This window comes from Etheostoma spectabile, chromosome 9, assembly GCF_008692095.1.
Source record: "Etheostoma spectabile isolate EspeVRDwgs_2016 chromosome 9, UIUC_Espe_1.0, whole genome shotgun sequence".
In the NCBI taxonomy this organism is placed as follows: Eukaryota; Metazoa; Chordata; class Actinopteri; order Perciformes; family Percidae; genus Etheostoma; species Etheostoma spectabile.
In genome coordinates, this window is record NC_045741.1 from 13,392,344 (window position 1) to 13,419,710 (window position 27,367).

Genomic DNA, 27,367 nt, shown 5'->3' on the forward strand with positions numbered 1-27,367 from the left:
AGTGAGGCATCTCACTTCTGTACCATCTTTGTTGGGTTAGTGTTGCCACACTAACAGCTAAGCGAGCATTGTAATATGTGTTACAACCCATGCCGCTCTTCTGTCCTCTGCTGCTGGGACACAATGGAGTGTTTTGTGCTCGTATTTACAGCCAACAACAGAACACTTTCCGTGGTGCTTCGACATGGTGTCTCGCACACTGGTGCTTCTGAATCGATAGCAAAATGGCGGATATCCGAGAAGTTACTTCTGTACCTGGTGAGTGGAGACACTGTACATATGCTCTAATTGGTGGGAATATTCAAATGTTCCGGCCGATGACAGCCCTGCCGATTTTGACCAGCTCACCCGCAGACTGAAAGCAGGATACATTCAGGAACCCGTAGCTCACTCAAAACAGCATGGATTTTTTTTTCTCTCCAAGTTTGTATGAGTGTGGAAACACCCGAAATCCCAGAAAAAGGGATTTTTTTCACAATAAGGGCCCTTTAAAAGTTCCACATTTTGATAAATACTGTTTTGGTAAATACCTTTTTTGCCTAGAGACTTAGATGCAAAGATGGGTATTGCGTTAATGTATGTACAATAAATATGAAGCGTCAGCCATCTGCAAGTTAGCTTAGCAAAAATAATGGAAAAATGGGTGCCTGGCTCTGTCCAAAAAGAACCAAAAATACCAGAAAAATACTAAAGCTCAAGACTTAACATTAAAATGGATGAAACAAACATGATGTCTTAATTAATGAGCTTTAGGGGAGGCAGTTGATTTACCTTAGAACAAAGCAGGGCTAGCTGCTAAGCTAAGCTGCTAAGCTAGCTGTAGCTTTACATTGAATGTACAGAGATGAGACATTTTCATCTATCTCTGAGTAGGAAAGTGAATACGCATATTTCTTTGTTTGTTGTGGGAGTTAAAATGGGGTACTCCCCACCCACACAACATAAAATGGTTCATAAATGGGGTCATGTTAAATTCAAGTTGAAACAGTTCTTGAAGAGATGATCAGACCGGTAATTCTGAGTCATAAGGTGTTTTGTTTTATGGTATCTTTAATGTATTGAGCCATGTGGTAGTTTAGTGGAAGGCACATTTGTCATTTCATAGTCCGATGTTCCAGTCAAATATGTCCTTGCAGTAGTCAGGGCAGTCCTGATAAACATTTCATCCTCATTTCATCTGGAGCTCAGCTTCCTCACTGCTTTTAGCCATGAAGCTGAAGTGAAAAGGTGACATCTTGAAGGAACAAAGGACAATGCAGTCTTGTGCAGGATCTGTGTGTGTGGGACAGAGTGACATTTGGAGAGCAGGGAGATGACAGCATATTGATACATTTACATTCTGCAGGGATTAATTGATCTTCTGTCTGATTGTCCGTGTGAAATTAGGTCAATATATTTGTGCATTAACATGTTGCTCCATGCCTGTATATGTTTGTGTGTGTGTGTGTGTGCCTTTAAGTCTCCCCCCTTGTCTATGTGTGGGTGTCAGAGCCAAATGTAGGTCAGACAAGCTTCAGGTATTCAATGCAACAAACTGAGTGTTAATAAATCCGGTGGATGAATAAGGAGAGTGCTTTGCATGTAAATAAACTGACAAACGCGCACACACACACACACAAACAAACACACAATGAATAAAGGGAAAAGTGTCCTACATGCATATTTACAGTGTATTTGCAAGCAGTCTCCTCCACTGGGACGTGTTATGCTGCGGCAGTGTTAAATAATAACTCAAATAGAAATGTACATTGATTGGTCAGTTGATTGGCAGAAAAGGAATCAGCAACTCTTTTGATAACAGAATAATCAATTAAAGTTAATTTCATTCAAGCAAAAATACCAAACACTCAATTGTTTCAGCTTCTCGCTTTGAGGATTTGCTGCTTTTCTGTGTTTCATATTATTGTGAACTGAACAACTTTGGGTTATAAATAGTTGATCGCACAAAACAAGCAATATGAAGGCGTCATATTTGGCTTTAAGAAACTGTGATGGCCATTTTACGTAAAAGGTACATAAAACGTGTACTTATACTTTGCAAACCACTAACAAACTTGTTAGAAAGTGTTTTTTTATAATCATATTTTAAGCTCACGTTATGAAAAACATATACACACACATATACACACACACATTTTTATATATATATATATATATATATATATATATATATATAGATACACACATATATATATATATATAGATAGTGAAGTGCACTTGTTTGAGAAAGTACAGAAAAAAACTTGCTTTATAACTAGTAGACCAACCATATTGTGCTTAAAATTGCATTTAAATGTTCCTGTTACTTTTTGAAGCTACATAATATGCTGACTACTGAATATATGCCTTTAATCACACATTTGTTACTCCTGGAATAAAATTCTGGTTTAGTTTTCTTTCCAGATACAAGAATGAAGAGCAATCGGTGTAGTACGTGTACTAGTATCAGAGCTTTCCATGAGACATGAGTCTGTATCATGAAAAACGTTTGACAAAAATACGATACCCTGCCCATTGAAATGAATGAGGGGACAACAAATACTTCAAATGCATACCAATGAGGCATTCCATCTGTGTGATTAGTTCTGTGGGTATTTTTTTGTGTTGTGCTTCACCACAACAGAGCAATTTCTTAAAGAGCATTTTAATTGACTGATGATGATAGAAGAAAACTATTCTTTAATTTCATAAGGGACAAAGGATGAATAATAGATCTAAAATTAGAATCCCACTTACTCTAAAATCTTTAAAACCCCACTGATGGAAATCTGCAGTGTGTGTGTGTGTGTGTGTGTGTGTGTGTGTGTGTGTGTGTGTGTGTGTGTGTGTGTGTGTGTGTGTGTTTGTTTGTTGGACTGCTTAAGCAGTTCAACTGTGAGTGCTGGGAGCAGCTGTGGTGTCTGACGTCATACCTCAGTCTGTTTAAAGCTCAATACCTCTGCCTTGTGGTGAAATAATTCCACTGCAGTCTGAGTGTATGTGCTGACTAAATGAGTGATTTTAAAAGCTGTGAAGAGGTTACATTTTAAGAGTCACATTTATTTTTATTGTGCACTTTCATTAAGCCACAGGGGACTTGAATAAATAAATCCCAACAGGGTCTGAGTGGACTTCAACTTGATGTACAACTTTCTTTAAAGAGCCCCATAATGGCTTCTAATAAAATATAAAGCTAATGTTTTATTCTCAAGTGGCTCTTCTGAAGTATTTTCTTCTTGTTGCTTGAGTCATAGCAGGAAAAAAGCCATGTACATTTTTTTGGGATTTGCTGGTCTCAATTCATTAGCACTTACTTGCTGGAGGCACACTGGACATTGGTCAACACAGTGAAGTTATTCCTCACACTTCGAAGGCTTGCCAGAACCTAGAAAAAGCAGAGAAATAATTATTAGGATCCTTTGTACTGTATTCATTTCAAATCCTGTATTTTTTCTTAACCCTGCAGCTTCATTTTTGTTTTGTTTCTGCATAGTTGCAGCACAGAAGGCAATAAATCTTAAATCTTATATAACTAATCATTATTAAATGATGATGCATTTATACATTACAAGCATATTTGAACTTTGGACACTGATATTGTTTTGTTTGCTTAATCAGTGTTGGCAACTCTACTCTTAACAGCCCTCACTGCTTAATAAGATTTAGTGGTAATATCTGACTCATTTTGGATTATAGACAGTAAGATATTTACCTGAGCAAAAGGTGTTACTATCAGGTCATCACCATGTCTGCAAACACAAACACAGAGAGAGAGAGGTGGTAAGAAACATTCTTAAATACGGTAAAAACCAATAATAAAATAATATACGGTTTGTCTGTTGCATTAAGCTTAGTGCTTTCTGTCGGCGTGGTCATGGTGGTTAAAAGCAAAGATGTTAAATAAGGACAATAAGCAATGAGTACCATGACCCAGCGAGCTTCATCCCTATAATTATCTGAAAGAGGGAGAGGAGTATGGGGGATGGTCAAGGGTCAAAATCAAGAGTTTTCTGTTCCGATGGGACGTAACCTTGTAAGGAACTAGCTCTCAGACGGATCTACTTTTGTAAGCTGAGACAAACCAAACTACTGAATTGCTCTTCTGTGGCTTTCAAATCATTGTCATGTTATGTAACATCTTAAGTCATGTAGTGGACTCCTTAAACCCATCATATCTTCCAGTGGGAGGCAGAGAAGCAGCACAGCCTTTTCTTAAACCTGCTGCACATCTAGTGACATAGTTTAATAGTAAATAAAACAACACAGGAACTGTGGCTGCAGTCAGTAAAAATCTATTCATTCTGTAAAAAGTACTACTTTGTATCCAAGTTGTACACAACTTGAGTTCATTTTATTTAGGGTGGGTGATAATTTAGTCTTTTTGCCTGCAACCTTTGAATTTTTGTTTGAATAAAAACACAGACATGATCGTCAAAACACAATACAATACATGTATTACATATTAGAAATACTTCAAACATATGCTAAAACCCAGCACATATTTTTAACAATTTACGTCAGTGACGACATAACATAAAGCTAATTAGAGTGGATTTGTATAGTAACTTTATGGTCACATACATGGTCATTCCTGTTTCTGAGTTACAGAACTGTTTTAAATGAATGATTCCAAATGTTAATGAGAAACTCAAAGTGAATAAACATGTGAAGATTTTTGTCTAATATAATGCAAAACAGTGGATGAGGATTTTCTGTATTGTATGTTTGATCATTCTACTTGCAATTTTGCCTGAATTCTGAATACCATGATAGAAATTGATTTCATATTGTGATGTTAGCACACTCGTATCACTCAGCCATAGTTTTAATGTACTTCTCAATCTATCACTTCATTTACTTCACTGCAGACTAAGTCCACAGTCTAGTAATATTGTTAAAAGATAAAATATTGTTGTACAAAAGATCCAGCTTATCATTTTAACATTTACAATACATTTCTGTCATCCTAAAAATCATCTGTAAAATTATGTTAACAATATTAAAGCATCTACACTTAAGTAGAATTCAAAGAATACAAATTTTGCATTCCCATTTTAGGTAGGCTAACTCCTATTTCATCTGTCTTAGATGCAAAAAACTTAGTTCGCGTACACGTTCTGGTGCAATGTGTTAACCATAGCAGAATTCTTTCTACATTTACTTTTTTTGTCCTGCACCAGTAGCTACACAAATCTGCACTACATATTCTTTTTCTGATGATGTTTAATAGTAACATTGGTGAACAAGTAAGTGAATAAAATATTGCATACATGTATTTGTGAATACATACATCTGAAAAGAAGAGTTAACTGTTTTTACTACTCTGCCTGCACTTACTATTCATATCCGTATTTCACTATACACTCATTGTTGTCTTACTTTTCAGCCATCATAATTCAGATGAGAGAGGATTTGAGATGATAAAAAAATATTGATTGTCTCATATTATATTATTATAGTCATATTACCGTGCACACAAAAAGTAATGATAGTAATATCTCAAGCTACATAAAGGCTGGCCAACCTTACTGGTTTGGTTGTTTGGGTTGTATCCAGCCTCATATGATTTACCCACAGACACTACCCAGAGTGATGAAAAAGTACCACCACCTTCATTTTTTTCACTCAGTGATAATACAGCACAAAGCTCTTTGTAGAAATAAATACAATACTATTTAACACAAAATATTAGGTGTCTACAGTATTAAGAAAACTAATATATATTTTAAGTAGGTAACAGTAAGGTTAGGGCATTAACTATACTGAGGTTTACACAGCTTATATATAATTATAAATGTATATGTACACACACACATAAGTAAATGCATTTTCCTAGAGATATATATATGAGATAGAGATGTATATGCCCCCTTCTACTGTGTATCTCTCTGTGACTGTCATGTACATACTGTACTATGTGTGCATGGTGTGCGTATTTGCGTGAATTTTTATATTTACAGTTCAGAGGTGATGGAGGAGTTTCGTGACATAGACTTGGGTGAAAGATCATAGTCGCTGTCGGAGCGGTAGAGGAAGGACTCTCGCCGTTGGTTATGACCGGGGAAGTTAGTGTGTAGGACCAGACCAGAGCCGGGGGAGGCCTGGGGGTCCAGAGGGCTGCAGCTGGCGGACGGGCCATTCTCCACATCGAAACTGAAATCAGATAAATACACAGTTTTGAAGATGTTCATTTTTCCATCGCAGATGTTTTTTCAGTGCTGCGAAGCGTAGAGCAATAAAGCAAAGGGGAAGATTTAAGATTCAAATCAACCTAGTTTTCTTTTTTTAGTAATTTTTAGGCCTTTATTTTCACACGACAGACGAAGACACGGAAGGGGAGAGAGAGGGGGAATGACACGCAGGAATAGGGCCGCAGGTCGGAGTCAAACGTGCGGCCGCTCGACGAGGAGTAAACCTCTATATATGTGCGCCTGCTCTACCAACTGAGCTAATCCAGCCACTAGTATAGGTTTAGATGGTAACATTAGCCTCAAACGTAACTAATATCTTATGAACTCTTTCGCTCTGAGCTAGAGGAAATACCCTGATAAGGGAACATTGAGAGTGCCATGAAACACTCCTTTTCAGACCTTCAACAAATCTTCAAAACATCAAGTCTTTCTGACTCTCTTTTTCTGATAACGTTTTGTCTGCACTCTGTGGACTTGATAAGGTTTAAATGACGTCATGATGAGCATGACAAAAATGGGACGAATAATTCTTTCACATGAGCACCATCAACACCTTAAGAGATAAGCTGCAGTCACACACTCTCACATGATTATGTACAGTGGACACACACACATACATGAATGGACTTGACATGACCGGGCAAGAAAGGGCAGACTGACATGCTAGAATGCACAGTGTTCATTCAGTAATGAGCAGTAGTGAGTCTGAGGCTCCTACTCTAGAGGAGAATGTGGAGGAATGTGTAAAAGACGAGGTGGAACTCTTTAAGACATTATCAAAGAAGAGGAGAGGAGGAAACATCACTTGAAGGACCTTTTTGTATGGCTGTGGTGGATCTTCAAACAAGAATTTGGGACATTACAAATTTTTAGGTATAAAAAATTAAAGGTTCCATCACACATACACTAAGACTTTCTTAAAAAACAATACTTGTATATTCATAGATTCTAGATTTTGGATCAGCCTAATTCAAAGCATAGTATGTTTTATATTAAACATGTCTGCCCGATACCGGCTAAGCGGATGAAGATGGATGGATGATGTCTGGGATCTTTAAACAAAAGGATAAACACAAATAATTGTTGAAATCTTTGAAAATTTTTATTTTTCCAAACAAAATATCCAGTGTCTGTGGAAAGGTCCCAAATATTTTTTGCAGCTGAGTCTTCAGTTATATTGTGTGTTTTTCTTGGATCACTGCTCTTACCCAGCTCCTCTTCTGTTTATTATAATGTAATTTGGGATAGAAAACACATTAGTTCATCAATGCAAAAAGACCTAGACGATGTGTAGATGTAAAAGCTTTCATGAACTTGCTGCAGCGCATCTTTCAGTAAACCGTGATATAGAGTATTGAAACAGGCTTTCATTTTGATAAAAAAAGTACTTTATGTACAAACTTACTTCATCAATTATATTTTACTGCATATGGATGGGGTGCTTAAGTACAGGGCCCCTTACAAGTCATTACTCTACATTATTGCTTATTTTAAAACCACGACATATCGGACTGGATGGGTGGGAAGTTTATTTTTTACCACAAGGAAAGAGGGAAAGTGAATGATAGGCAAGGGGGAGTCTTTTCTTTTTTTCCACAAACACAAATCTGGTCTAAACAAAAGCAATGACAAGTTTAACATCAGAGCTAAAAGTTCAAGCTGTACAACGAGACAGAGACAGTTCAGAATGGTTTACAGGAGTAGAAAAGACAGAGAATGAGACAGAGAAGACAAGACAAGACAATACATAAGAAAAGGGCTAAAAGTGCAAAATGCACAAAATTGAAATGTATTAAACCATGATCAACACAAAAGAACACAACTTACAGTAGTTTTACTGTTAGATGCCTTTTTAAAACAGGTGCAGATTAGGCTTCTATTATATTTGTGGAAGGTTGATACAAAGTCGAGGAGCAGCGACTGAAAACACCATAAGTTCAAGCTTGTCCTTGAAACAGCCAGAAGCCCCTGCTCTGAAAATCAGAGACTCTTCCCAGTGGAAGGAGGGCAAAACAACTCCTGGCCTTGAGATGATGTGTGTAGAAAATTAAATGATTGGATTCATCAAGGAGTGATGAAAAGAAGCTAAAGTTGATGCAATATGTGATCCAATAGAGTGAGAAAGCTATAAAATTATGCTAAAACATGAACTAAATTAAAATACAATAGGGTTCATTTTAGTCCAAGTGCCGCTACAGCAGGGCCAATATTACATGACGCAGCAGACCCACATTTTAGTGTGACATGGTTAAATAAACCATGTTTATGTTGAATTACTATGTGGAATCTACAGAAAACAGTATAAAAAGGCTTCCCAAATGGAGCAGCAATAATCCAAAGGCAAAAAAAGAGTGGTGCCATCAAATACAGAAACGTGAGAATGTTTAATATGCTAAATATGTGTAGAGTTGAAGGCACTCATTGACATGAGGAACACAGAAAAGGTTTGGATCAGAAGTTATTCTGGATTAAAACGGGTTTCAAGCTGAGTGCTCTTGCAACCTGCCTGAGGAAGAGGAACAGCTCCCGTCCTTTTTTCTGTGAAATGTTATACAATTAGTGCAAAATGTTTGCCATGCAAAATCTCCTCTTTCATTCTCTATTTCTAAAGGTTACAATGATGCACTGAAACACTTTAAAACCAACTGAACACAAAGAATCGAAAGGGTAATGAAAAGTGTGTGTGTGCATGTGCATGTGCATGTGCATGCGCGTGTGTGTGTGTGGGTGTGTGTTATACATGCATACACATGCATGCCTGCACTATCCCCCATGCATCAAATGCTTGACTGCTCTGCCCTCAGGCCAATCTACTGGCTTTGTGTGTTGTGATCACGTGTAGGGGAGAAGACTGATTCTGGAGCCAGTGAAGGCAAGTCTAGTCATCCACAACACACAAATCATACATCTAACTGTCAGATCTTTTTTCCTTCTATAATAATATTATAGAATGTGTTCTATAATAGCTAGAGAGTGTCACATTATTTTCGTCATAACATATTTTCACAGGCCTCCCAGACCCATCTGCCCATGAAGGCATTTCATTAACAAAGCTTAGCATCAACAAAGATACAGCAGCCTGCTCGTTTGTAGATCTTTTGACCCCATTAAGCGGACAGAGACTGGTAAAATAAAATGGTAAAATGAATATAAAAAAGTTTACAAGCCAAGTTTCAGTGCAAGAAATATTCAACCCCTTTAATTAAGTAATAGCAGTAATACCACAGTGTAAAAATACTCATATACATTCAATGTATATGTACAATCTTAATCTGTAAAGTAACCAGTAACTCGAGCTGTTCAATAAATGCAGTGGAGTAAAAAGTACAATTGTAGCAGAACACAAGGTAATATTCAAGTAAAGTTTAATTAGCTCAACTGTACTAAAGTGCAGTATTGGAGTTAATATAGTGACTTACTTTCCACCACTGCACATGGTGTGTTTTTAGCTAGCTGAGCTGAGAGGCAGACTAGAGCGTTGTCATATGCTTCTTTGTTATTCATGTGTTGTGCTACTGGTAGACAACTACATCAGCTCTGAGCTAACAATGAGCCGAGTCACATCCTCATGTGTGTCATGTGAGACGGTAACAGTCGGGGTACAGCTGTTATGATGGTGATTTATGCTGTTACGAGAAGCCAAACAGGATGGAACAAGAAGTGGATTGCCCTATCATCAAGGAGATGGCCAAGTGTAAGAATGACAATAGTCCAATGCTTAGGCATTACTACGTCAATTCCATTAGGTTTGTAACTGGGCAACTGAGAATGCATATTATGCTTATAACTGTACACTGGTCACTTGACAAGGAAATTAAGAAAAGAAGAATAAAACATGTACTTGTAGTTTGATATTCTGGAGTTTGATTAATAAAGATGGTGTGATGGTTGACTGTTGGATGTCTGCATATATGCACACATTAGAGTTGAAACTATAATGATCAACTCATCATCAACTTACTGGTTAATTATTTGATCCATAAAATATCAGAAAAGTGAAAAATGTCAATTAAAATTTCCAGGTGACAAAGGTAAGGTCTTCAAACAACTTTTCCAAAAACAAAATACACATTTTATCTACAGATATTAATGATTTTATTTTTATAAATATATATATTAATTTTAAGTGATAAATTACTAAAATGATTACTAAAATTGTTTCTACTGATTAATTGATTAACTGATTTAACACTCACAAGCTTTAAAGTACACTACTATAGCAGTGTTTCCTAAAGTGGGTGCCACACCTGTCAGGTTTCAGCAGGAGGACCCAAATGCCAGACTCTTCCGGGCAGCAGTTTAGACAAACACACTTTATTCTGACACCACAACTTACAAACTTATAAATCTACAAACAAGCAGGCCTTATTTGGGACAAATAGAGAGACGAACCAACAAAAGAAAGAGGAACGGATGGATGTAATAATACACAGACCAATTAACAGGAAGAAAGGACTGGACGAGACCAACAAGACAATAACTGGGAACAGGTGAGAGCAGAAAAGGAGGGAATCTAACGAGACAGAAAGTGCACACTATATGAGGGGATGGGCGGGGACAAAGACACAACAGACAGGTAACCACAGAGCACATGGGAAACAGAAACAAGCACAAAACACAACACAATACACAAAATGGCCTCGAAGATGGACCAAGGATCCTGTAAGATTTATGTCAATTTTTCCATGATTGCACATTTTTTTATGATGATGAATGGAGAGGGGAAAAAACAAGGGGGACATTTATATTACCAAACTGAAGAAAAAATAATTAAATAACTATAAGTATGCAGTTTTTTGCAGTAATGGAGGGGATGCCATGGAGGGAAGTTTGGAAGCACTTCACTATACTACTGTAGTCTGGTATCAGTATAGTATAACATAATCTTGATAATTATTTTCACTTTTCACTAATTATTCTTCACATTAAAGCAATCAAATTTAATTCTAATACTGCAACATAACACAAGAGCCCTACAATTATAACCAATCTATCAGTTGACATTCCAACAAAACAGCTGTCTCTAAAGTACACTTCAAACACCAACATTTGAGGATTTTAAAACATTTAAACACAGACAGACTTATGACTCTCTTGTGACTGTCTGGGTGACTGATGCCAATGTCTGTGTCTAGTTTGTTCCCCAGGCAGCACCCAACTATCAAACTCCCATCAGACCATGGAAAACCAAACTAAATATGTTTTACTATTTGAACTTGGAAGCTCATCCTTGACCTTTGAAAACATTATATGTAACAAAATAATCTAAAGTCAAAGGTCCACTTACTAGCATTTCTGAACTGCATCTCTTTATGCTGCTTTGTTTAGCTTTATTCGCTGAGTGAAGACTGTCAGACTTGGTTTCAAGCTCTAAAAAGCTACTAAGTAGACCTCTGAGCTTTAATGATTTTAGTACATAAATAAAACAAAAACTGGCTTATTTTATGGTTGTGTTTTTACCCTAGTCTACTTAACAGGACAAAGAAGAGATATCCAAGAATTTTGCCTTCAAAATACAACATAAAGACAGACCTTGGGAACAAAGACCCTTTTCTGTGGAACAGGGGTGTCCTGGTGGTTTTGTGAATTAGTGCATTTGTCCGGGAAACCATTCTCCCTCATACCACTCTCCCATTCTTTCTCTTTGAAGTTCATGCACAGAACAACATGAAAACCAGCACTTGAATCTCACACGTACTTCATATCTTAACATACACAATTAGAAAATTCAAGTTCTTGCTCAGTCAACCAGAAGCATGCCGTCTGTTCAGAGACAGGATGAGAACAAGGACTGCTGGGAGATCAAGAAGACCCAAGGCCAAATGTGTTATTGTGAGCCTCCTAGGTAAAAGGGAAATGATCAGTCAAACTGGCATTCAAAGGATCAAAGCGTCAAAGGATTTAATGACGCACAGTTGTTTGCCATCTGCATCATCCAAAGAACTACTTGGGTCAGATCTGGGTTTGAATCCTACTGTGATACATCAACCAATGTGTCCCTGAGCAAGATACTTAACCCTCCGGAGGTGTGCAACCTCTGATATGTAGCAATTGTAAGTTGCTTTGGCTAAAAGCGTCAGCTAAATGACATGTAATGTAAGAATCAACATTTTCCAATTAGTCATGGTCATTACGGTACTGCATAGGCTGAGTCAGTTACGTTTTTGGTGTTATTTTTTTACTAAAACAATCAGGAAGCGCTCCCTCTGACCCTAAAATAATTTGCTAGGATGACACTACATTCCTTTCCCATGATCCAGCTGCATCTGTCTGACGAATGAGCAGACTGACTGAGTGATGGACTTGCTCAATGGATGATAGACTATAAACTGACAGATAAGTAGATAAGTTCTCTCAACATTCATTAGTTCTTTTTTTGGATCCCCATTAGCTTCTGCAGTAGCTATATTGGGTCAGTCATCCATAAAAGTTAAATCCATGAAAACAAAGACAATGTGAAGGAAGATGAGTGTATTCACTTATAGTCTGCGGTAGGTATATCTGCATTTAATTCTCTAATACTGCTTGGTGACTTATTCCTTTCTACAGAAGCCCTGTACACTGTCTGTTATGTACCTTACTTGATCTGGATCTTATTTCAGGTACAGATAGAAAATCTCCATCTGATCTTGGCTTGGACTATCCCGCATCAAAAACGGTTTGATTTCCAAGTAGGTCAAAGTTTTTCTTGGTGATTTGGTGCATAATAATGTGTAAAAGTCAAGAGATGACAATATACAATAGGAAAAAAATGACAATGGAAAATATGAAAACTATAATAAATATGTTAACAATCTATTTTGAAAGTGGTTGAGCTGTACGGTTGTGTGCAGAAATGTGCAAAATATTGACCAGCAAAAGTTCACAGTGTAGAATGTAAAGTACAAAGAATATGTACATGTGGGGTGATAGTAAAGATGTGCGTGACACATAAAAGCAGATTTGGATCAGGATAACTGGAAAATATTATAATAAATACTGGATTGTAACCAGTGAACATGTACTAGGAAGCCAAGCTTGACTCTGCATAGCACTGCGAGCTGACCAAAAAGGTAAAAAAAAAAAAAAAATCTTGTACTAAACGTGAACTTACAAGCTCAAATTAGTGCACAATTGCTACATAAATCACAACCAAATCAAAATTCATGTAAACTAAATCAATCATAACGAGAGACATAAACTTACTTTACATCTATTAGTTAAATTCAAATTAGACAAAGCAGACATTACAGGCCACATTCTCTGATGTAGACTAGCAACTGATCCGTCGAGCATAAACTATATTTTCTTAGGAAGAGGCTTCATTGGAAATTCGGTGAAATTCAGGACTAGGCAGCAGCTACTGTGGTAAAATAGCCAAGAGTAACAAGAAACAGAGACTAAACTGAAAACATCCAGTGACAAAAAGGGAAGATAGCAAATGTGTATAGAAAGGTTTGTGTCAAAGCTTTCATTGTGGGAAATGACTCCAGTTTCCAGCTCTAAGACAATGGTGCTGTTTCAGGTCACTGGCCAGTATCTTTAGTCTCATTTACTGGTAGACAAGGACAACTCAGTATCCTGCATGTTGATTCATGTGACTGTAGGTGTGTAGGGAGGGATTTTTTAATTTATTATTTTACACCCTGTGGGATACAGTATTGCTGAGATAAATTCTGGGGCATTGGGCAGAATCTGATATGAAATCAAACAATGTTAAAGTTGCAGATTATTATCTTGCTTAGTTAATTAATCAGTTTGTCTATACAATGCTGTAAAAAAAGAAGTGAAAAATGCCCAGCATAATTTTCCACAGCCCAAGATAACGTTTTGTATGACCAACAGTCCAAACATCCAAATCTATTCATTATCATGTAGGAAGGAAAATCATGAAATTGTCACATTTAAGAAGTTGAAATCAGCAAATGTATCCCTTTTAATCAATTGGAATAGTTTTATTTTTTATTCTCTATTGATAGCATAAAAATCATTCATCGACTAATCGCCGCAGTTCTAGACAACATGGAACAAAAGTAAATGTTGTGTCTGTGTCTTTGGTCTTTTGGGATAAGTCCAATTCATGTCTCTACCTAGTCAAACCTAAGGTCCCTGAGGTCGAGTGACTCCTCTCACATACTCACATTGTTTTTACATTGTCATCTGAAACATTGGTATTATAAAAATATCAATTAAAGCTGCTTTAAAGACACCACAGAAGAAAACTGTGAAATATTACTGGATGGTAATTATATACCTCAGCAATCTTTATTTACAATATGTAATATTATGATTCTTATAAAAACATGGGAAAAATAAAATAAATGTATCACTGAAGACCAAATCAGATAATGTCAGACAAGTTTCAAAGTCACTGGTCCCAGACGTATGCATAGATTTTGTATCTGTTTCTTCTTAACAGACTGCAGAGATGTAGTCTCCTTTTCTATTTTTAGCTTACTCATGAGCATCAAGAAGGATTTATGATGCAGGACAATTCAATACTCCAGGTAAAGTAATGTATAAAAATCCCAGGTGACAGATTTTGTGATTTCCAGATCAAAAGACATTTAGAAGCTATAGTGCATAGATTCTAAGTAATGACAACAAAACTGTGGGCGTGTCTACATGATACAAGCCTTCCGTGATTGCGCATGCCCCCCTTCCCCTCCTCCACGCAGATGCTAGTAGCCAAGCAGGACACAGAGGATGAAAAAAACATAATGGACTCTTCAGAAAAGGCAATAATCTATACTCAAGTTTCTGCGCGGGAAAGTCAATGAATGACACAATCTTCTGAACATAGCCATACTGAGAAATAAACAGAGAGTTGTGTGGAGCTGAACATCTTAATTAGCTGTGTATCAACTCATTTGGCAAAGGCTTGAATGTAACGGACATTCATTATTATAAAAACCTTACGTGCTAAAGCTTTAAGAAGTCTGCCACATATGCGCACGTGGAAATATATTCATTTGAAGGCCAAAAATGTAACCAAGAGGTCTGAAAAAAACTTTCATGTTTCAAACAAATTTAGAAATAAATGAGACATGAAGATGTCTTTTGACCTGCAAATCGTAAAGTCAGTGTCAACTGGAATTTCTTTCTTGTTACCTGTTGAATTGTCCTGCATCATAAATACCACTCCATGTTAGATGAGTAAGCTAAAATAAAAAAGGAGACAACGCTGCAGTCTGTCAAGAAGAAACAGACACTTGTGCTCTATAAGAGGGAGCCACAAAGTGTCACAGACAGGGAGAGAAACAGCATTCTTATACTTTGAAATAATCTCTTCCTTCCTGTGCGTTATCTTGAGAGGAAACCAGTGACCATTTGTCTGTCGGGTTATGCAAACAGAGGTGCCATGGTAACACCTCCTGTTTGTCCTCGGGTTAAACATGGTTTAAATATAATTTCTTCACACACTGGAATTGGAGTTTGTTCTGTTATTAAAGGAGTGATTATACTTCTGTTAACATTCTTGTGACTTGAAGAATCATAGATAAAACCATCTCTTATATTACATTATTAGTAGAACTCCTTGTCAAAATGTTTTAGAGACAAACAGGACAGTATAAGAAACGGAGAGATGCCCGGGAAAAGCAGTAGATCCTTAAAAAGACCTTCCTGTCTAACCTGCCGGCTCAGTGAAATTTGCCAGAGCTCTGAAACGCCCCAGAAGGATGATGAGCTGATTGAGCAATCCCATCAGACCAAGTGAAAATAGCAGCTGATATGTTACACTCCAAAAAATCGCAGTAAGATTCCCTACATGAATCTGCAGCAATAGGATCTAAAAATAGGTTAATAACCCAAGCTAGTCTAAACATGCACACGCTGAAGCAGATATTTCCCAACACATAAACTCTACTGGAGCAAAGGGTACAACTTTAACAACCAAGGACTCAAAACATCTGAATGTTAAAGGACATTTATCTCGTCATCACTGTCAGACACTGCCCTATTCCCACATCTAGTCTGGACACATCAGTGTGGGTACCTTTACCCACGATGGGAAAGTTTATAGCTGCTCAACTCTTTAATTTGAGATTAATTTCAAGCTAGAAGAGCATAGACCTCTGCCAAGGCAATGGAATGTGTTGCAATGTTAATGAAAGTGAAGAATAATTTGACAAACTGCTCCAAAGTTTAATAAATTCTTCCTTGGCCCATGCTACACCCTTCCACTAACTGTCATGAAAATCAGTAGGTCTTCGTAATCCTGCTGAAAGACAAACTAACTTACTGAACCAAAAATATAACCTCCTTGGCGGAAGTAATAATAATTCTAATAATGATGCAATTTAGTAGTATGAAATATTCAACAACAGACATGTGCTTTGATTAAGTAGTTTTTCCATTTCAGCAATCTTTAGATCTTTCAGTAATTTGCACTACTCAGCTCAACTCCAGATTTTCATCAAAAAGAAAAAGAATTATAGCCTATTTCCATGAATATGGTCCCTTAATGGGGATTTATGGTATGCATAATGCAGTGTGTTGACTGGAGTCAAGTCATAGATACCTACAGCGGTTGTAGGTTTTGTTCAGCATTGATAGCACCACCAAAACATTTGTCTAGAATCTAGGCCCTAGAAGTATTGCACATGATCAGGTTGTATCCTCCTTTAATGACCCTATTCCAGTCTGTGGTCACAATCATCCATTAATTCACAGAAGGTTTTCAGTGAAGAAGTGTTTGTGTTACTGAAAAGCTGTAGATTACTGATTGTTTCTTCAACTTCCTTAATGTTGTCTTTAATATCGACAACTGTCTCTACTGTCATCAAAAACTCATAGGGGAGAACACAGGAAGCCCAAGCTGATCAATCACAAATCTTGTGGTTCCCATGTGATATCTCTGTAGTTCTGATGTGTAGTCAAATTTTTGAGGAGGCTACAGTATGTTAAAGCTACGCTGTAACCCTTTAAGACTCAACTATAAATACAACTTAAACAACACTCATTAACGGAGCCCCCCTGGGGTCAGGTGAGAAAAAAAAACTAACCGTTGATTCATAATCTTAATAAACGTGAGCAAAGAAGGAAAGATATTCACAGATTCAAACTTCTGGGATCAAATACTCTATATTGAAATGATATTAAAGATGTCTCACAAACGACCCATCTTTCCTAACATAGTAAGGTTAACAATGAGCTACAAACTATTTTTTATCAAAACGAGCCGTCCCGCAACCTGGAGAAATAAGATTGGTATTTATTTCAGGAGCTGGCGGTGCTTAGACATATACGTATAAATTACAACACGACACAAAAATAACAATAGGCTAAGGGCTGTAGTACAACTAGAAGGAGACAAGTTATAATTAAGGTAAGAATATACTGTATTTAGAATATCTTTCCTAATTTGCTCACATTTATAAAACCGTGAGCACTGATTGTTATGAATCCGTGCGCACAATTTAATTTTTTTTCTCAGCTGACCCCAAGGGGGCTCTGTACTCATTCTATGTTAAACAGTTGTCTCCAGACTATTTTGCATTTTGTTGACCACTTTCCCAAATTGACAAGATTTATTGTTAAGTTGCAACAAGTGAGGCAATTTTGTTGATGTTTGTATTTTTAGAAGAGAAGAAATCTATTCTCCTGCCCCCCAAACCATAGGCTTCAATTTATATAAACAGGTATTGCATCAAGTTAAAACGACGCTGAGAATCAAATATGTCCTTGGTCTTTTCTAATACGTGAGTGACCAGAAGAGAAGAAAGAAAACTCAGGAATCCAACTACACATATCACTTATTAATAGAAATTAGGCCACTAACGTAATCAGGACTTGAGTCAAGTCATTATACAGTACAAGCACATTGACATACAAAGTCATCTAACAGATTCATTGAGAAATCATTTACAGTCTAAATAGAAAGTAGCATGTCACACAATTTCAGGAAACACAAAGCAGAACTGGATGAAAAGTGTGATGACTATAGTGAGAATATCGGCTCAGTGTGTGTGTGTGTGTGTGTGTGTGTGTGCGTGCGTGCGTGCGTGCGTGTGTGTGTGTGTTTGTGTAAGGTCAGAGATCATGTGTAGAATGGTGATTGTGGTGTTTGTGAAATGAATAAATTGTTAAAATGCCAATATGTCTTGTTTCTTCAAACTTCAATCACCCAATCCATCAAACACCAAATGAATCAATGGCAGAATAAGCTGTTTGGCATTGGCAGAGAAGATTTGGCAAATTTTTCAAGGGCGCAACCCACATACTCAGCGCTGCTGCTCATCCCACAAATGCCTGTTCCTTACAAATGGGGTTCCATTTGAAAGACAACTAACCACACTTTCCAACAGTGTAAGATTTATTGCCAAAAAGCATTGTTACCACGGAGATATACATTGGCAAACACAAATTTCTTTACTTTTTGTGCTAAGTTAATACAATTATAAAAAATACAAGTCATTGTGTACATGGGGCTCCTTGTCATAGATATCTTAGTTCCAAAGTGTGACTTCCCCTTTAAAAACCACATTAAGCTTAACTTACTTGATTTCTTTTTATACTTTAAGTACATTTTGTTTGTGAAACTCGTGTACTTTGTTTCAATGCGGAACTTTTACTTGTAATAGAGTATTTTTACATTAATTTAATGGTCATTTTACTTAGGTTAAGGATCTGAATACTTCTACCACTATAGATACCACCATCATCTTAACGCTTACCATCCTGCCCTAAACCATCATCATCATCAGCCCCAGAGTCAATATCTTATTGTTCCTTGTGATCCTCCCAGCCATCCGTACGAATGTTTTTTATCATCCTTGTCATTATCTTAATTGCAATAAACACCATCATCACCATCAAACCCACAGCGGCTAATTTCATCTTTGGCCAGTCACTCAGAATTGAAAAAAACCCTGACCACATAAACCACGTCAGAATTTGACGAGTCCTGGCCACATTTTTCTATGTATCTATCTCCATAACAACATATCACACTAAAAGTAAAGTGCACTGCAAAAGAAAAATACAGCTGAACCACAAACTCTACAACACCGAGCTGCACCCCGCCCATTGGCAAGCAAGCACAAAACCTTTTTCAAAAGTCCTGCACTGGAAAGAAAAAAGGGTCACCAATGTAAGAAGAAAAGTGGTTTAAAACGCTGACCGCTATTTAACATGTAAAAGAATAAAAGAAGAAAGTGAAGAGCAGCCTTAGGGTCAATTTTGTTCACCTGAAAATTCATTCAGTTTCAAACAGATATGGACGACATTTTGAGGCCGTTTGGGGTAATTCTGCCAACAGCTGTGACTCAACCTCAATGTTTTTGTTTCAACCAATTACAATCATGTTACAGGCAACACTGCTCCCCTCCATTGACCTAAAAGCCCCACTATGTAATTTACTACTCAAAAACAGCATAAATAGCTGTGAGTGATGTCTAATTTATTTATTTGTACTCTAACCTATGTTTCCACAAGTAAACAGTTTGGGGGTTTAAGTGTAAAAAAAGTCCTGGCTACAGAATCAATGTTGGTCCGAGATAATATGAGGTAACTTTACCCTGACAAGAAGTTAAAGCGGAAAATGAAAAAAGGCACCCAGCATCCAGCAAACCCCTCTGTGAAGATAGAAGGGGCAGTGATCTTTGTTTTTATGCCACAGGAATCCGGGTCACAGTCAAAATATTTGGTTAAGCCTATCTCCTGTCCTAGTTGGATATGTGAGAAACACTCCCTGGCACACATATATAGGCTAATTCATTCACACCCACATGCCACAGAAGGGGCAGGGCAGCTGCATGTGTGTAAATATGTTGTACACTATGTACAAACATAAACCACATGCACACAACATAGTGAGGGGAAGCCATGGAGTAATTATCTCCTGGGGCTTACATGGGCCTTATGTACCTGTCTAATGATTCAAACATGCAGCACAGTACAGTAGACCATCTGTGTACTTCTGCTTTCTTTAGTATAGTCCAGTACTTTCCACAGGAAACCCTCAATCACAGAGGTGGAACCCACCCAACCAGAGGTGGACGTCTCCAGAGCCCAATGTCTCCACACTTCCTTAATTAGAAATTAGACTTTGACATCAGGGCTATTTTGTTTTTAAAGATTAAAGAAATAAACATTTAACATTACTTGTGCGCATATTGAAAAAAATATTAGTTACTGTAATATGGATGACATGACACCAACTTCTCAAAGTTGCTGAGTAAACTTTATGTTGTTGGGTATTTTAATGAACTACTGTAGTGATATTTTTTTTCCTCGCTTTGTTCCACTTCATTGTGATGATGTCCTTGTCTACGCCAAGCAGCCTGATGTGCCTCCAGCTGAGCCAGAATACCCACAGTCCTCCTGGGATGAGACCCAGCCTAGTTTTTCACAGTCTGCACTCAAAATCAGCATCAGTTATTTCAAGCTTTCTTTGCTGCTTATTTTCATTCTCAACTAAGGTTTTGGGAGTTTTAACAAAACTTAACTTCACCAAATTCTTAATTTTAAAATGGCACTTGACAATTATAACAAACACTATTGAAGCTATCCTCTATTATACAATCAACCATAAGACGGGGCAATGCTGTGTCCCAATGTTTAAAGAGTGTCTTATTACAACTAATCACAAATGAGATAAATAAACTGTCAGACTAAGCAGGTAAAATAAGACAAATAACACACCACAGTGCTCTTATCGTTGAGCATAAATTACCTTAATGAGGGCAGAAGTTAGTTTTCCATTAAGGATTTGAATCATGACACAAACATAATGAATTTAGGATTATTTATGTTGGAAGAATACATTACACATTTTTGATAATAGTGCATTACTGCTCTAATGAAGGCCTTCAAGGAGAATAAGGGAGTCCTTTGTACAATGTGATATTCCATATACATTTTAGAAAACTATATTGATAATGTGTTAAAGATAGGCTATCTCCTATGCAGCAATTTTTCCAAGAGTAGCATTTATGTTTTTCCTCCTGCTTTCCTGATTATTTTAAGTTAGTGTAATCATGTGAACCTTTAAATAAAACTGCAGTGTCCAGACCAGGCTCTTTAGTTTAAATCTCTGACACATCAGTGTCTAGTCTACCAAAATTCTCACTCTTCCCAAACTAATTTCATTTTTTGACGTCTGCTGGCCCATGATAGTGATGTATGCTGCTTTAAGAATGATAAAACCAAAAATATTTGTTAAGGAGCACTGTGGTGCAGAAATACCACAACAACAATTACCTACTTGAAGTGTCAGTTTACCCGGATTACAAAGAAAAGTAATCATGGTTTCCTATTTATCCCTACATATGGCATTGAGCCTTGCAGTACGTTTTAGGGACCATCCACAACGCTTTTTGGTGTAAACGCACTTGTTGTGTATCGTTTTGGCCAATCGTCCAAAAAAATCCTGTAAAACGCATTGCCTGAAAATGCACTTTTTTAAAAACCTGGTCCCAGGACCACGGACTACATGCTTGTGTTCCTCCTGGAGAAGATATTGACAGTTTTTAAAAAACATTTTTACAGTCTGTTTGTATACAGTGGGCAAGCTTTATGCGCATGCACCACCTCTTATTCTCGATCTGTAGCAAAAACAGCGCCACCTATAGGCCTGGATTATAAAGCAGCGTGTTGAGTCATTTACAAATGGATCCATTTGGATGCAAATATTCATGTCAACGATGCCAGGGAAGACGGGAAAAAAAATGATTGTTTTGGTACGTGTGGACATGGTCTTAGTTTGGAGATTGCAGTTTCAATACTTCTACTTTATAGTGAAGCGATGCCTTTTATGTCAGAATTCAATTAAAGACTGATGTTCCTTTTACTGATTTTTCTTCAATTTCATGTAAATATTTCCAATATTTCACTAGAAAAAAAATCTAATATTTGAAGAAACAAACAAAACAACAAGAATTTGTGTAGCAGAAATGTTCTTAGCTTGTAAATCATCTTGCACCCCGACACTGAGAATAAGAATGTGTTGGCTCGGTTAGGCGCTCCCGGTAATTACTATGTAGAAAGAAATAAACATAACTAATATGGTCAGACTTCCAGAGAATCTGCTTGGAAACAAAGTCAAATTTACCAGAGTCGCTAAAGGCTCAGACAACTGGAGACCCTTCAATGTCATGATTAGTTTTTTTTTTTTTAAGATGTATCCTTCAGGGCTACTGGTTGTGTCTCACATACCAGACTAAAAAAAGTAAGAATGATATAAACCAATTAATCTAAACACTCCCAAACTTATTCACATGGCAAACCGCTTGACTCTCTTAACCGCAATAACACAGCCCACAACCTATTCAAAACATCCCTCTGCTAAAACTGCTGCACCCAAAACCATAACATCTACTGAAGTTGGATTTTCTCACCCAAACATGTGACAGTACATATAACCACATTCCAGTTGAGGATTACTATAATGATGAGAACCACATGAGAGGATGGTTTGATGTATAGGAAATAGGAAGTAACACTTCACATTGTCTGGACACACATCCAGCAAGGGGAGGAGTTTAGGGATTCTGAGAAACACAGTTTCTTGAAATAAGACAACTTAAAATATTCAGCAATTAAAGTCAGAGGTGACAAAGAATCTGAAAAATAATACCTTTAAAACACTAGATAAAACACTGCAAGAATACAATCAAGTGTGCTGCAGTATCAGGTGTGTGTAGTTGTGTGTGGTTAACTGTGCATCCTAACCTGTGAGCATGGTTGGCGGCGTGGAGTTTTCTGATAACTTCCTCACTGAAGTCAAAATGAACCCTTCCTCTGGCACAGGGTGAACGCCGGTACATTGCCCAGACACACACATGCACTCATGCACACACTACCCGGCACATACCGTCAAATACGTAACAACCAACTAGTATGACTAGAACACACCCAAAGTGGTAGCAGCACAAGTGTAGCATTTATCACACAGACCAAGCATAGAGTACAAATGTAACACACTATCATACACACATTTGACAAGTCAGCACCATTAGTGCAAGGTAACATGCATACACACCTCTCACACACTTAACATCAGAAAGCTCACTGATATCAAACACTTTATCACACAACTGTGAATGAAAACCATCAAATGTATCTATCAGCTACTACAATCAAGCACCATCACATATTTACACACACCTCACATACATAGTAATCCATCACTTATTCCGGCTACAGAGTCATACATTTACTTGACTGCTACATATACAGCATCTGTTTAAAAAGTTTCTAAGCAGGATATCCATTAGCCCCTTGTCGGCACAGAAAAATGTAACAAGCCGGTATCCAAACACCTTCTCTACACACTTGATCTCACGTCACACACAGCAGCAACATAAGCAGCGGTCCATACATCACATCATGGAGTTCTTTAAGCCCTTGTTCACACTCAGACACTCTGTACTCTCTCTGCGGGCTCTTCTGTTCGTCACAGGCTATACTTCCTCCCCACAGTGTGTGTGTGTGTGTGTGTGTGTGTGTGTGTGTGTGTGTGTGTGTGTGTGTGTGTGTGTGTGTGTGTGTGCGCACACTGTAGTGTATGGAGCTCTGTTTTCTTCAGCGACAGCATAGTAAGGAGGAACGGTCAAGTTCTGGAGTGGAGTCACTGGAATGGAGTCATAATAACTCTACATTGACAGCCTTGATAGCTTAATTAACACTGTAATATGGAAAAAATACCGAAACATTAGAGGCTACACACACACACACACACACACACACACACACACACACACACACACACAACTACCAACTACACTGTATGTCAAATTGCTATGTTGTTTAAATTATAAGGATTTATAGGAACACGCTGATTTATTGGGACTTTAGCTTATTCACCGTATCCCCCTGAGTTAGACAAATCCATTAATACCCTTCTCATCTCCGTGCGTGTCGTAACTTTGTCTGACACACGTACCGCTAGCCTAGCTCAGCACAGATTCTGGAGGTAACTGGCTCAATCTAGCCTACTGCTCCCAATAAGTGACAATATAATGCCAACATTTTCCTATTTTGTGTTGTGATTTGTATAGTTACAGCGTGTATGAACTTATGGTCCATACAAAGCCCATGCAGGCTGCATAAAGTTGTATGCATGACAATAATTTTAAAAAAACAACACTTTACTTCAAGTCTGCCTTATTTAGCTTGTATAAACAGTATATAAACACATAATGAGTAGCTAAAACACAAAACAAAAAAATGTTGGCTGGTGTATAAAACAGACAAATTATGAAAACATGGTAAAACACGGATGTGTTATAAAAGGAATGTATTATAAACTATTTATTAAATGTTTGCATACTGCTTATGAAGTCTAAATTGTGTCTTTCTGTCAACCTGGTCTACCTTAACTGTCAGTTCCTGTCTGTGTGTGTCTGTGTGAGGAAAAAGGTGGCATCTGGCACATTCACAGGGGGCCACAGAGCCTGATAACACTGTACATTACAGTATAGTCACATCCAAGCCCTCATATATTATGGTAACTATTATAACAGATTTGTGATAAATAATAGCACATATAGAACAACAAATGTGCTGCAGAAATTTAAGTAAAAGGGATAAAAGGTAAAGTACTTAGAAATACATTAAATTTGAAGCTACTTCAAGATGTCTTTCTGTCTATCAAACATATGTAAAATATATTAAAGTAATTTTAGTGGGTTAGAAAAACATATGACAGACAACAGCATGCACTTTAAAATCTATAGGATATAAACAAGGCACCTATTAATAATACTCGCAATAACTACACTTTGTCATTCTGCCATGTATGTTGCAGCAGCTTGGTATCAGTAACCAATTTCAACTTGCTGTTCCAGTGCTGCATGCATGTTGTGTATTTTTATAAAAATCAAACCGAAGCATAATTTTCTATTTGAGTAAATATGCCATTGTTTGTGTAAGTAACTCTCTTCTATTTCTCACAACTTCCTCAAACAGCAGTGAGTAATATTCTTGACTGATGAAAGGGTTGTTAATACTTTCATGACAGGTCAAGTAGGCTTCTCAGTCATTTATTTGGAAATGTTCCAAAAAGATGACACATAACACACTCACTTAACAAAACACTTAAAGGAAGGAGTAGGGCCACATAGGCCAGAACTGAATCACTACTACATTCCCACACTCCAGCTCGCCCCAATGCTTTACCGCCATCACTGAGATTAGAAATGGGAGAGGCAGAAGATGTGGAAGCCACAGGACTGTGTGTGTTCTGCGAGACAATGGCATTCCTCCTTAATGTGCTGCTGAGGGTTAACAATAGAAGAAGAAGATACAGAGGGAGTTCTTCCTCATTCTATAATGGTCATCATCTATGGGAAACCAGTGGGAACTGGTGCAGATTCTAAAAAAAAAAAACAGACATACAAGTGATAATGGCTATACATGTAAATGCTTAAAGAGAGAACAGTTATGTTGTTCAGATTTTTAAATGCCATGTAACCAGCAAATCTGTGTCATTATGGCAAAAATATACAGACAAGGATTGTTTTCATTTTAAGGTATCCAAATTGGCCTGTTGTTTAAGATGTTATTTAAGGACAAAGCCTTCTCTACTTGATCTAATTCTGTGGTGTTACATAATTTAGTGGCAGTCAAATCATGCTAAAAATAGAAACTCTTTATTTGAGCTCATGACTTGACCCATAAAACTTACAATAAAACTAATAGACCTAACAACTACAATCGACTTAGGTGCTCATGTACAGTACATGCACATTTCTGTTTACATTTACAGTTCAAATTTAACTGCCACTTTTATCTAAACTTACTAATACAAGAGAACAGTTGAATAAATAGTAAACAACACTACAGTGTAAACTGGCAAAAAGACCGACAGTGTTAATAAGGCTTGGTGCTGCTGTGTGTCACTGAAATTAATCAGATGTTAAATAAACTTTATGCCACGACACAGAAACATTATGATAAACAAAACCTTGGCAACAAAACAGATACTACTGCATGTGTCTCTAGTTCTAATTGCTATTGTAGAGTCTGTTGATGAAACCAAACCACACGCACCCAGTGGAACCATTCTCTATTGGGAGATTCTATCACAAAACAGCTTCCAGTGTTGATGGGTAAAACCACAGACTGCATAAACTCTTATGCTTAAGTAAAATGAAGCAGTACCCTATTTGTGAACATCAGAGGGCACCATTCCACATTCTAAGGCCTGCATCCACGAGATGGCAGTGTGTAACTGTATTATATGGCATCCAGATGAACCATGCAAGATGTGCCACCAGATGAGCCATGCCATATGGAAGGCACTCAGAGCTGGAATTACACAGGATTTCAACACAGTTCCTTTAAATGTTATTTAATTTTGGATCATTATGACGTAGATAATGGTTGCAAAGCAGCCACTGTGACTTGAGCCTGTTCCCAGATTTTTGAATAATGAGAGGTGGGTATGCTATGAATACCAAGCAAGATGCTAAGAGACCCTAGCACATAATTACACAACAGGGATCTTCACTTTACTAAAATCTGTTTGTTGATGCACTTTGAGTGTTAATTTATTTATTCAACTGAAGTCTTGTTTTTGAATCAACTTAGACATTTTTCATCATTTATCTTAATGTAAAACATTTTTTGGAGATATTTATGTTTGTAATTTGAGTGCATGAACATGAGAACAGCACTTAACATTTTTTGATCTGGTCTGATTTGGTTTCACAAAGAAGAGAACCATAATTAAACATCGATCAGACATCCATTTCACGGCTTAAGAGTAGCCTGTCAAATTATGGCTGGCAGACGGTTCCTCTGGCTTGTCCTTGTGATTTAAATCAATATCACACTGCAGATGAGGCAACCGAAAAAAAAGACACATTTTAGCAGAATTTCTTTTGTCTTGGTGCACCAGAAAGAAAGACTGCAAATAGAATCTCAGATGTATTTGACAGAGCCTGACAGGCACAACATCACCTTTGACATGAAAGCTGTCTCTCTCATACAAACACACACACACACACACACACACACACACACACACACACACACACACACACACACACACACACACACAATCAAATTAAATCAGGATCAAACAACAGGCATGATCCCTGAAAGCTATTTAAATATCAATTCTAAAAATTGAGAAAGGAAGTAAGGGGCCGAATAATAGAGGCACAAGCCTGATCTTCAATGTGACTGATTCATGTTTTGTGATTCCAAGATATCTGTTTTATCTGTATCAGCACAGATACTGACCTTATGATGCAAATCATCGGGTATTT

The 27,367-nt window shown here is 37.3% G+C and overlaps 1 protein-coding gene across 3 annotated transcripts in view; it reads right to left on the reverse strand.

Annotated features, from left to right (window-relative positions):
* Positions 1-27,367, reverse strand: part of pde4ba (phosphodiesterase 4B, cAMP-specific a) — a 192,436-nt gene that overhangs the window by 50,945 nt on the left and 114,124 nt on the right. For 2 of the 3 annotated variants that reach the window (XM_032524911.1, XM_032524912.1), the window contains 3 exons: positions 5,938-6,132; positions 3,692-3,728; positions 3,294-3,364 (listed from right to left, as the gene is read on the reverse strand). In XM_032524911.1, coding sequence (XP_032380802.1) covers positions 3,294-3,364; positions 3,692-3,728; positions 5,938-6,132 — 303 coding nt within the window. Of the gene's footprint in view, positions 1-3,293; positions 3,365-3,691; positions 3,729-5,937; positions 6,133-22,823; positions 23,530-27,367 lie in introns of those variants that run through there. The other variant, XM_032524913.1, reaches the window with a different exon arrangement.